Raw genomic sequence first — 12,597 nt, 5'->3', positions numbered from 1 at the left:
TTAAAGACCATGGCATCAATCCGCAAAAAAAAACGGAGAGGTACAAATATTAATTATGGAGCTCCTCCGGTGCTGTGACAAAATTGGGTGTTGACAAATTTCATCTCGCATCATAGCGCGTGTTATTCGACTCGACTGAGCGACAGACGGACTCGGTCCATGCTGATGCTACGCTTCGTCGCAACCATTTCGTGAAATGCTATCCATTGTACTCAAGCTAGTTGTTTTCTTCTCTTGCTCAGGTGCTTATGATTGATGATCGAGGTCGAGGTGGGGGAGTCATTGTGCGACATGGAAGCAGCGGTGGTCGCTTCGGGGAATCCGTGCCCGACTATGACGACGTGAAGGTAAGTTCAAATATAATGCCATTGGAAATTTTAAATATTACTGTCTAATTCACTAATGGATTAATGTACGGAATAAATTATTTCAAGATTCAACCTTTTGCTGTTTGTTGTAGAACTTCCAAGAGTGGCCACAAAGGAAACGTTAAAGTTTCAGCAAATAATGCTATCAGCTACTATAAGCTAGTGTTATTAACCTTTTTAAATTATATTTGCGGCACTTGAAGGGAGCTAAAAAAATGAAATAATGAGATTTATTTGTCTCTACTTTTGTGGAAACCGATGTAACAATTTTATGAAAAGTAAGCGAGACTGATGACCGTAACTTACACAGATACCGGAAATATTCAGTTTGAAGAACTGAGTCAAGTGGCAAAATAAACATTTTTATGTCTCCTTATGACACACATTCTGATGAAAACTAATTAAAACTCAACGGATTTTGATTGAAAAATCATATCTCGGTACCGAATATCGGTCCTATACGCAAGTACAAATGTTGAATAGTTTCCAAAGGTAAAGTTCCGCTTAATACTTTTGTATTTTCCTGGATTTTCGAATAAGATTTGAGTGCGTTGTGAGGAGCGTAACGAAATTGTGCCCTCTTAAAATGCATATAACCTTACTAACACTGAAAGGATTTAGCACACCAATGCCTTGATCGAAAGTTAATGTGTTTTCCAAATCCGAACAAAAGTTGAGTGGTGCTAAACCACATAAACATTGTGTGAAATTAGTACAAGTGGTGATTAAAATTGAAAAAAAAAAAAACCATTTTGCATTTAACGATGACTCTTGTTTTATTCATATGCACTCGGTTCCACATTACTGACACCAGCGTCGGTAAATCCTGTTGCAATTGGCGCTGTTTTGTTTGCTGACGGTGGTTAGGGATGCACAAGCCCTCGGAAACATGACGATTTTTATGTGTATTTTGAGTTTGATCTCTGTCGAAGTATTCATTGTAACAACGGTTGCGTTATGTATTTGACACATTTTTTGTGCGATGTCAGAGCAATTATTGTGCGGTTTGAGAGGGCACCTTGTTGAACTAAAGCTTGAACTTTTGCGTGTATATGTTCAACATATTATTTTTCAACAGTAAAACACCGAAAGGTTGTGGTCCAAAACTAGTTGCCCAGCAACTTTTATCCCTACCTCCACCTGGTGCCGACTGACCAACCAACCAAGGAAAGATCAGTGAACCGGTGAGAACTTGGTCGTATACTAACAGGGACGAGCAAGTATTGCTCTTTGGAGGGCAGCTTGTCCGGTCATCTGTTCTGTGTTGAACGGTGGAATAGCATTTGTAAACAAATAAAATCCAACATGAACTTAATTTCTCGGAAGATTTTGAAGTTATCGTTGAAAAGCAGCTTACCAGAGGAAATTCGTTTGCACAAGTCCTTGACGGAAAGGACGAAAATAAGCGGTCCCTATACGCTTCCTTGTAGAACTCTAGAAGGGATGTCAAATTTTTTGTAGCGTACAGAGTTCACTTCATCCATGCGCTTCTCCCGGTCAAGTACAACATTAACTAATCGGATATCAAATTAGGGAAGCCGTAAGCCGTATAGCCGTTGCGAAACGGTATCGAATGCTTTTGAGAAGTCTATATCCACTTGATTTCGACATTCAATTTTCCGAAATAGTATGCTGGTATAGCATAGCAAGTTAGTTGTTGTAGAGCGATGCGGGACAAATCCGTATTCAACATACTTGCCTTCAAGGGAGATACAGCAATTATAGCGATGTTGCAACTTTTCGATACCATTTTTATAGTACTCTTTCGCATTTTCCTCAAAATAAGCCTCAGTTTCGGTAATTATCATCAGCATTATCTCCAGGTCTTCGAACAGAAAAAAGTCGCTGGGGCCCAGACCTGGAGAATACGATGGATGCGGAGGCAATTCTTGGGTCTCGAATTCATGCAATTTTACCATCATCTACACGTTGTTGTTCATGATCGATTGTGAGTTCGCGCGGCACACACTTTGCACACAGGTTTCGTATGCCAAAATATTTATACACAAAATATCCAACACGCTCTTTCGATATCTTCAGAGTCTTAGCTATATCGCTCAACTTCACTTTACGGCCATTTAAAATAATTTTGTGGACTTTTTTATGTTTTCTGGAGTAACAGTCTCTTCTAGACGTCCACTGCGCTCAGCATCAACTGTGCTCACAGAACCAGTCTGAAATTGACGAAACCAATATTCCACAGTTGCAATAGCAAAGTGCGGATAACGTTTGTGAAGCCATGTTTTGGTTTGCACTGGACTTTTTTTTTCATCGAAAAGCAATACTTTATCAAAACACGAAATTCGGATTTTTCCATTTTTTTCTCACAATAACAAGAGATATACTCTCAATGCTGTAACTCACAAACTAATCGACCGATTGCTGTCAAATTTCGACACATATCCAATGAAAGATGGTGCTTTGTGATAGTCAAACAGATTTTTGCAAGAGGCGCCATCTAGACGTCAACCTTATAAACTTTTCAGTCGAACTGTTAGCATGACCTCATGTACCAGAAATTTCAGAAGGCTTTCTAGACAGCAGAGAATTGATATTTCGCCGTCGTTTTCCACCTTCTGTGTACGTTTCAGAACAGCTTCGTGTTTCTGGTTAATAAATATGCAATAAATAGTTACGCCAGAATTTTCCCAAAATAGCAGGACCGATTTGAGTTAGACCTCTCAGATAATATGAAAAAAAAAATAAAAATTCAAGTAGCATATTTTTTCTTAAATTTCGGGATTGCTGGTCTTTCTTCAAATATACTGACTTACGACAATTTACCAGAACTTTAGTCATGGCTGATGAAAAGATAGATGCTGCATGTTTTTCGGTTGGTTCACTGCCTTAACAAACAAATGTTCCGGTTTAACCATAAAATTATCCATATTGACTCGATATTGATTCGAAGGGTTGGCAATACAACACCTATCGTCAGCCGATCAATCAAAAATGTCCCTTTTGGCCACGTATTTCTTACAGTTTGTTTCTCCAACCTTCTAGGGTGGAACTGGCAATACGAACAAAGTATCGAGCGTAGTTGCCTGACTGTTTTAGTCATAGTGACTGTAAATCAACTGATAACGCAATCAATGTTTTTCTTTACACGACAGGGATGCTAGGGTTGGTGATACATAGATGGAGTCACCGTCTGGGTAACTGAGAAAGTTCGACTTGAATTTATGTAACTAGGGAAGGTGTACCTACCAATCATGGTAATACCTAAAATTATATTAGACATGGCATGAACCAGTTTAACATGGCTTTATAATTTAAATGAAGTAGTGCCATGACTGGTAGCATAACCCTTATGCGATAGCCATAGGCTTAACCAGAGCTGGTGCTCTTGCCATGATGGGCTCACCTGTTTATTTTTTTTTTCGATCAGAAAATTTAAATCATGGGTGAATCGGAGTGAAATCATGAGCAGAACAAAAAATGTACCTACATACTATGAGCTGATTTACTCACTTATCGTGCTTCCCAACTAATAATCATTTCGCAGAACAAATAACTCGTATTTCTATCAAATTAAATATGTATTCTTTTAAAGTCGTATGATATGTGTGAAATATGACTATTTCATGAAAAATGAGCTGATAAGTATTTCAGTATTTACAATGTTGAAGAGGCTTTGTATGAGACACATCCGCAAGGTTAGCGCTAAATTGCGACAGCCCGCTTATGACAATATATTGTTGCAATAGGTTAGGGATTACACGCGATTGTGGTTAATCAATGGTCTGAAGCGGTAAGTTTCAATAATAATTCTCTTCTAGCTCTCTCCTGTCTATATGATTGGTAACCCTGCAGAGGAACGCTGTTTAATAAGCTTGAAGTCATTCGAAAGAGATGTTAAAGGTTGTTGAAACACAGCTATCGGTAGAACACCCTTTCACCGTCCAGAAAATGATAATGGTTCCACCTCTTACCTTTACAAAGGTTTGATATAGACGATTTAACTATAAGATATTGATTCAGTATTCGAAAAAAGTTTATCCACGACCAATGAAAAATTACATTTCTTCCAAAAAAAACCACTTAAAAATAAGTCGATGCCACTTAGCGGGGGCCTAGTGTGGTTGGTAACGTCTCCGCCAACCACGCTCGACGCCTGGGTTCAAATCCCACCGCCGACATAGGTGTCGATGGTTGTGAGGTGGCGTGATCCACTCACAACCAACCCAACTGGTCTAGATTCAATCCTAGCCGACACCGGGAGATTTTCTGAGACGAAAAATCTCTGGGATCACGCCTTCCATCGCATGTAGAAAGCCTATAGAAAAGAGAGACGCCATGACACTCACTTCCATTAAGCTCACACCAAAACGGCTGGAAGGCCTTTAAAGTTTCGAAAGTTTTGACGCAAAGTATTGCAATCAAGTTACGATGAAAAAAGGGACTTGCTAGTTTACGGAACAACTCGTATGCAAGTACAATTTAAAAAAAGAATTGTTAATGTTTTTCGAATCCCAGCTCTCGAGGTACGATGCTGGCCTAACAAGTCAGTCATCGTAGGTTCGAGTCTTGACTCGGGAGAGACTGTTAGTGTTAGTAAGATCGTAGCGCTAGCCCCGCAATTGTCCTGTACACTTAACGGTTGGCTGCGAAGTCTGTGTATAGTAAACAGAAGGTCAAGTTCCGAATCGGAATGTGACTCTAACACATATCAAATTTAAACATGTTTGATATACGCTTTACTGTCATACGGTTTCATTCCTGTTACGTGAGATGTGTTTGGGTCCCTAAACATATAATATTGAAAAAGTCACGCAAAATAACATCGCGAATCTTATTTTGGCGGGGTAACCCGCCGTTTTGGTGTGACAGTTACCATAACGGTGAGTTCTACGTCTCCTCTCTATCTAGCGAACCTATACATTAGAGAAATGACAAGACACTCACTGTTAAGGCAACTGTCAACATCAAAACGGATAACGGCAATGCAAAATGATACAACTCGCCCGTTTTGATGTTGACAGTTGCCTTAACGGTGAGTGTCTTGTCATTTCTCTAATGTATAGGTTCGCTATCTCTATCCTATAGGCTGACTAATCGCATGAGGAAGTAAAGCCGTTGGCGCCGGTCCGTTAATAAACGGGTCGTGAGTTAGGGTCCTGGCCCAAGTAACACACGTTGGTATAGAATAGTTGACGTTACCTATTTCATGACATCAATATCACCAGAAAAGCGCAAAACATGAAGGCTAGTAGAACAAGTACCGATGACTGCATGAAAGCAAGCCAACTTGATATAATTGAGTGGCAAAATACATCCCGAGTACTAATACGGCAATGCGCAAATCTGTTGCTATAACAACTGTTAACCTGCGCATGCGCAAATGTGTTGTGTCTGCGCAGTGCAACAAGATCGGCAATTTCTTTATCAGTGGCAGTTTTAATTGATTATAAAATGATGACAAAAAAAAATTCAACCTTTCAAAAAGAGTTATTTCTTTCGCTTGAATATTGAAATTATTTTCGCATAGTTTCAACGTTATCTGGATATAAAATCTAACAACACTAGAACACGTTGTTAGATATACAATAACGAAAATCTGAAGTGATATTGGTTACACTGCAAGCGTTTTGTTATCTTTTGATGGCGCGTTTTGACCCGCTTCGAATGAATATAGAAATCGTTCGTATAGTTTAAATAATAATTTGATCAAATAATTTTAAGTTGGGTATTGAATGCTACGACTATTGTACTAAGGAAAAGCATTTTACAGGTACGTAGTGTTGTTATTAGATGGTGTAATGTCTTACGAAAAGACCAAGTGATAGTGATTGTCATTCTTGAACTCATGTTATTAAGAACATCTCCAAAACCAGAAAAAACGAGCTTGTTTTAGAAATGCGGTTGTATTACTGATGAAAAACAACTTCAAACACAATATAATAACACTAGTTTTCAATTGCGCTTGTAGTACACTTATATGACTACTTTCGTTGTTACTTATTTTCTAACATGTTTTGTGTGTTACTCGGGGGGTGTGGAGTCGCCTCCCTGGGCGTCGGTGGTTGGCCACAACAGTGGCGGAACTAGACCGACGGAAAATAAGCGAGAATAAAAAAAAAGTCGATGCCACATAGTGTTAGTACTTCTTGTGACCATCTTTAGCGTTGGTAACTGCTCGGCATCGTGGCATCGACTCAACAAGCTTGGCAGTTGTTTCCGGGGTGATTTTGTTCCATTCAAACGAAATACAAATTCCCTCGAATCTCGAGAACTAACCAAGGAAATAGAACCAAATTTGGTAGGTGGTTGTTTTTAGGGGTAACAAATATATCCATAATGGTTTGACACCCCTCCCTCTTCTACAAGGGAGGGGTCCCATACAAATGAAACACGAATTTCGCACAGCTCGAGAACCAATCAACCAAACACAGCCAAATTTGGTATGTGAATGTTTTTAGAGGTCACAAATATGTCCATAATGGTTTGACTCCCCTCCCTCTTCTGTGAGGGAGGGGTTCCATACAAAAGAAACACAAATTTCTTCTTATCTCGCGAACTAACCAACTAAGTGGAACCAAATTTGGCAGGTGAATGTTTTTAGGGTTAACAAATATATCCATAATGGTTTGCTTTCATCATGTAATCTATACCTATAAAAATGCAGTCCGGTCTGTCTGTCTGTCTAATACATATAGGCTCGGAAACTACCGAACCGATCGACGTGAAAATTTGTATGTAGGGGTGTTAGGGGCCGAGAAAGGTCCCTATGATAGTTTAAGACCCCTCCCACTTCTTTAAGGGAGGGAAGATAGAAGGAGATTGAATGATTCAAACACGATAATATTTATTGCATCTAAGTTCACTTGCATTCAACGGTATCCCAATTATCTCTGAGACATTATCGCCAGTGATACAAAATCATGAACCCAAATGAACGTTAGATTGCGTTCAACTGTTTGCTTACCGGAGCAAGTAGGTGTCAACAATGCTTATGGAAATTGCAGCATGGTACATTAGCATGTGATATTTGAAAACACCAAGAATCATCGTGGTATATCACAGTGAAAGCACGACATAGAGTAGCCGAATTCCGCCTACAAGCAACCAACATTTGGAAGAATCGTTGCGATCGTTCGAGGGCAATCGTTTACGATTCTTTCGTGAAACACTCGCTATATGTTGCTCGCTCCGCCTACAGCAGGCGATAGTGAAACAAAACCATCAAAGAAAGCTACCATATATTTCTTTGCTCTAAGTTGTCTCTTGCATGCGTGAGAATGTGTAATTTTTAATAGCGATGGTTTGCTGGGATTGAAAGCTTATAAACAGCACGCTCAGAAATGATACCCGAATGATTGTTATGTGATACGATTTTTTCCATCCTTGGTTAGGACCTTTCTTATGAAGGCGATTTTGTACGGATTGTGATGTCAGTAGGATGAACAACTCGCTTACAATCTGTTCCGCAATTTTCGGAGCTGATACTTCCCGGTCCAGCCTTCTTCACGATACTTCCGTTAATTCGGCCAGTTGTCTTTGAAATACGCCCCAATCGCTTACCTGGCAAGAGAGCGCCACACTTCTTGTACATCTCACAATCCTAGCGATCGTCTTTTTTTCTTAATTACTTTTTTTCTTAATATAAGACATAATTTGATTATTTCTTTGAGCTATTAGCGCATTACCATAATTGCTCTACATACTCGATATTATTTTGGTTTGTGAAATATACTAAAACCATGCCAAAACCGTTTTCGTATAATCACCGTTTTGAGCTCAGTTTTTGTCCGATTTAAGATCTGATTTTTGAAGATGGGTAAAACGATGTTAATATATGGACTAACTCTTTGAATTTTGATATTCAGCTTCAAAACAAAATGGTGTCGAAAAAACATCGAAAATTCCCGATTTCTTAAAAATTCAAAATGGCACCCTTGTTGCCCCTCAAAGTGGAATGGGTCCAAACTCGGAGAACTTTATTTTTGCATCGAACTGCATAAAAAATATACATAGAAGCCAAGGCAAAAAAAAAAATTGCACTGTGCTATGATTTAAGACAGGTTTTCGTATTTCGTCAATTATTATCAAAGCAAATGTTTTGTTCAAAACATTTTCACTAGAAGTTCAAATATTGTAAATGTTTTGAGCAGTAAAAAGATAGAATAATAATTTGAAAACATTATCGTTTTATTTTTCCAGGATGATTATCTGGACGATACAGGAATTTTTGTACGGGAAACGAAATTTGGAAGTGCGGCCATCAAAAATATTTTGAAAAATCAAAAAGGTAAGATTAATGCACCCTAAGCATGGATTTATTTAATAGATGACCGCCTATCACTTAGCATCTCTTTGGATGTTATATTTTTGACCATTCTGGCATTAGTAAACTCTACAATACTATTTAGAATTAGTTTCATCCTGCGTAGAATCAGTAGCTAGAGATCCTAACTAGAACTTTCCCCCCAAATGCACCTGTTCTATGGTTATGGTACGAGCAGACACTAAACTGTCCATTGGCATGACCGTGCCACTAGATCCGGCCGAACAGCAGCGCAATCCACCAATCATCCCCTGGGGTCAGATGTTACCCTCGAAGACGGAGCAAACTTTGCCCCGGTATCCGGCCGAAATGCGCGCAACCGACGGATCGTGGGAAATAGTCAACGGCACGCGGTACAAGTTCTACGTTTTCTCTGCCTTCTACGATCGGCGCGATGGAAAGCTGGTGCGAGTAATCGGTGCCACGAAAACCCGTGGTCCGGAGAGGGTGTGGTGCCGATTTTGGTACCCGACAGGCCAAAACAGTACCAAGTATCGATCCGCCTCGGTGATGGCCAGGGTGAAGGTTGTATTGTGAAAAGTTTCCGTTAAGTAGCTTGAATCTAAGCCCTTTTTCTCTTACTTGTAGATTATACGAGAAAATTGGAACTTGAAGTATAGCGCTTGCTTCATTTTGTGCCCAATCCGGGGCCCTTTTCCAGATATTCCCTATGCGGTCAGTGTAGTTAGCAAAATTAGGGCACCACCCGGTAATGTCTTGTTGCTTAGAAATACTGATAATGTAAGTTTGGTATCCTCAAGCTTTGGTTTTATTTTCCGAAGAGCATATCATTTCTTAAACTATTCTTTCAGGACCCAGATTTTAACAATCGAACATTTAGCAACATTCCGAGCAGTATCGGAGTGTGTGTCAAACCACTACATTTCAATTACGATCAGGTGAGTCAACTACTTTCGATTTCATACCATATCATTTCAACTAATACAGTTATTCTACTCGTTACAGGCACTGTATCTGCTCGAGTTCCTGGAGCTAAACAATCTACTTGGAGTATCCCACTTTACATTTTATAACCATACGATTGGGCCGAAGGCCAGCTGTATTTTGCGGCACTACATCAGTGGGGATCTTCCACCCCTAATCACATCCTACGGTTCTGTACGGGCGCAAACGCGCAGCACTGAGGCTGCAGAAGTTAATGACGTACATAGCGCTGCGGTCCCTAGCAGCAAACTGCATGACGGGACATCCTATCAAAAGCCAAAGATTACTGTAAATATTTTGCCGTGGAATTTGCGGATGCGGTCTCAGAAAGAAATCCGTACGGAAGGGTTATTCGCATCGTTAAACGATTGCCTTTACAGAAGCATGTACAGGTATTTGGGATTTTGAAAAAAAAAAAAATAGATCGAGTTTACTAACTACGTATTCTATTTGCAGATACTCGCATGTTGCACTAATTGATTTAGATGAATTTATTATACCACACAACAACGACACATTAATCGATTTAATCAAGTACGCTCGGACTCTCTCTTATGTTTACTTCACAGTGATTCAATTTCCTTTCCTTATTATCCAATTTACAGTTGGCTTTCAAAACGAATCAACAACAGAAACACAGGAGCTTACTCATTCCAGAATGCTTTTTTCTACCTTCAATTTGCTGACGACAGTCTGATGTACGATGACGGCACATCACGAATTGACTTACGAGCGGCTCTTACGACGCAACGCAAGACGAGACGCCGTTCAAAGCTGCATCCTCAAAAGCAACGCTCAAAGTATATCTGCCGACCGGAAGCAGTCATCGAAGCGGGCAACCACTTTGTATGGGAATTTTGCCCAGGACGAGGTTCGCTCAATGTTCCGACCGATGCTGCGATACTTCACCATTATAGGGTAAGTAAATAGAAAAATAGTTATAAGATTTGGTATGTTACTAGTTATATCACTTCAGGTTTGCGAATTTGGAGGCGATGACTGCATCAAATCCCCCTCGGTGGTGGATCGAACGGCACATCGATACTCCAAACGACTGGTGGACCGAGTTGGAACAGTTTATAACTATCTTAAGGATACTTGCGATCTTCCAGAAATACCCCGAGCTCCCACGAAGCCACCACCGACGCGTAAAAAACTGCTCAAAGTACGAATTCCGATTAGGCCGGAATCACTGGCAGCACCACACGCTAAAAACACCGTAGATAGCATCAAAAATAATGCAAGTAATAACAGCAACAGTAGTAGCAGGAGCACCTACGCGCCGTCACTGATTCAAGTGATGTCGAACCATCGGGCGTAATTTAAACTCCCACGAGCAATGAAGACGATTTTATTCAACTATTTACTTTTATAAAAGCATACAGCTCAGCCTGTGCCGGAGTTTTATCAGTAGTTTATAGTTTGAGTAAATTATTGAAAACAATACGAACAACCTGTCATTTGTTAACGAAGCAGTCACGAAACAATATATTAATAACGATATTATCAGCTTTTAGTCTAACAAAGAAAAACAAATAGTTGGAATCTGTCATCGCGGGCAAACTGTTACAGCCCGCGGCATTGATGCTCACTAGTAGTATTTACATGGGCGGCTGTACTTTAAAATGGCCTACTATTCCGCTTCTTAGTTCACTTGTTAAAGGACTCGACGCAAAGCGACGTAATCTAAATTTCACGTGGTACTGAAAGTAGTCACGAAGTATGGCTGCTTTCGAATTAAATTCTTCGGCCGATAGAATTTAAACCGAAATCACTCACGCTACAATTAGTCACAGAAGCTTACCGATTTATACCTAATTGAACAATAATCAAAATACACAAATAAAAAGAAGTGAAGTAGAACACCGCATATCAGTATTTAGATCTTAGGTTCACACTTCAGTTTATTTTAGTAAATATAATCGACTTGAAAACTGCAAGATGTTAGCGGACAGAACTGCAAACTGGCGGTTTGGCAGTTTGTCAATGTCTTATCGAACCTAAAAAAAACAAGGAATAATAAAATACACACAATATAGCTCAAATCTGATATTCTAACACTGATGTAATGTTTCGCGGGCAGGTAAAAATCGAAACACCGAACGTTTTTTTTTGTAATAACACACTTAACTGCATAACATGCATGAATCGATGCAATAAATAATGGACAAATCTCCAGTTGGATGGTGGAATAAAAGAAGAAATAAAGATTACTTTTTGAAACGGAAGGGCACCTCATGTCTGTTGTGATGTATCATTGCATTATAACGAGCTAAAAAAGTAGGGGCTCCTGGGGTAAAACGCACTAGCTAACGAAAGCAGAGTTTATTCTTGTTAAGGGGGGACCCTACTCTAGAAAGTCGAAGAAATCAAAAAAATTTTTTTTTGCTTTTTTGGAATGCTTACACATTTAGAAATGTTGTGCCAAAAGAATTTTTTTGATATCTGATCGCGTTCAAAAGTTACAGCTAAAAGTATGGGGTCAACTAGAGAGAATTAGCGGAGACGTTTTATGTTGCTCTGTTCGAACAATGCACGCGCATTTTCTGACCAAATATATACAATAAGTAACGTTTAGTCGGACCTAAACTCACAAATATATTTACACCGACATATTAGAACTCACACATACATACATGTACACACACACACACACACACACACACACACACACACACACACATACATACACATAAAGTGCGTAATTGTACGAATTTTCTTGTAGTCTGTTGATTGGTCACACACACACACACACACACACACACACACACATAAAGTGTGATAAATCGAAGAGAATTAATCAGTAGTTTTATCGAATGGTGAAAGACAGCAACCCATTGTTCCTCCTGTGCATAGGGGGAATAGGGGCATAATGAGCACCCCACCTTGGTTGCTGATTTAAGCATGGAAAACGACAAAATTTTTAAAATGTCTACAGTGCAAAACTTGCATTAACTATTTTTAATTAAAGGTACACTATTCACAAATTGAAAAGATTAT

The 12,597-nt window shown here is 39.5% G+C and overlaps 1 protein-coding gene across 3 annotated transcripts in view; it reads left to right on the top strand.

The window, feature by feature from the left end:
* LOC129730620 (uncharacterized) overlaps positions 1-11,820 on the top strand; it is a 31,527-nt gene extending 19,707 nt beyond the window's left edge. For 2 of the 3 annotated variants that reach the window (XM_055690092.1, XM_055690093.1), the window contains exons 3-11: positions 243-347; positions 8,529-8,616; positions 8,831-9,177; positions 9,241-9,393; positions 9,465-9,551; positions 9,619-9,989; positions 10,054-10,131; positions 10,203-10,515; positions 10,574-11,820. In XM_055690092.1, coding sequence (XP_055546067.1) covers positions 243-347; positions 8,529-8,616; positions 8,831-9,177; positions 9,241-9,393; positions 9,465-9,551; positions 9,619-9,989; positions 10,054-10,131; positions 10,203-10,515; positions 10,574-10,918 — 1,887 coding nt within the window. In that variant the 3' untranslated portion in view covers positions 10,919-11,820. The remainder of the gene's footprint in view (positions 1-242; positions 348-8,528; positions 8,617-8,830; positions 9,178-9,240; positions 9,394-9,464; positions 9,552-9,618; positions 9,990-10,053; positions 10,132-10,202; positions 10,516-10,573) is intronic. The other variant, XM_055690094.1, reaches the window with a different exon arrangement.
* The last annotated feature ends 777 nt before the right edge of the window (positions 11,821-12,597 follow it).

The sequence above is a fragment of the Wyeomyia smithii genome, chromosome 3 (assembly GCF_029784165.1).
Source record: "Wyeomyia smithii strain HCP4-BCI-WySm-NY-G18 chromosome 3, ASM2978416v1, whole genome shotgun sequence".
Taxonomy (NCBI): Eukaryota; Metazoa; Arthropoda; class Insecta; order Diptera; family Culicidae; genus Wyeomyia; species Wyeomyia smithii.
The sequence above is the reverse complement of the archived record's forward strand: the minus strand, read 5'-3'. Positions and strand labels throughout refer to the sequence as shown.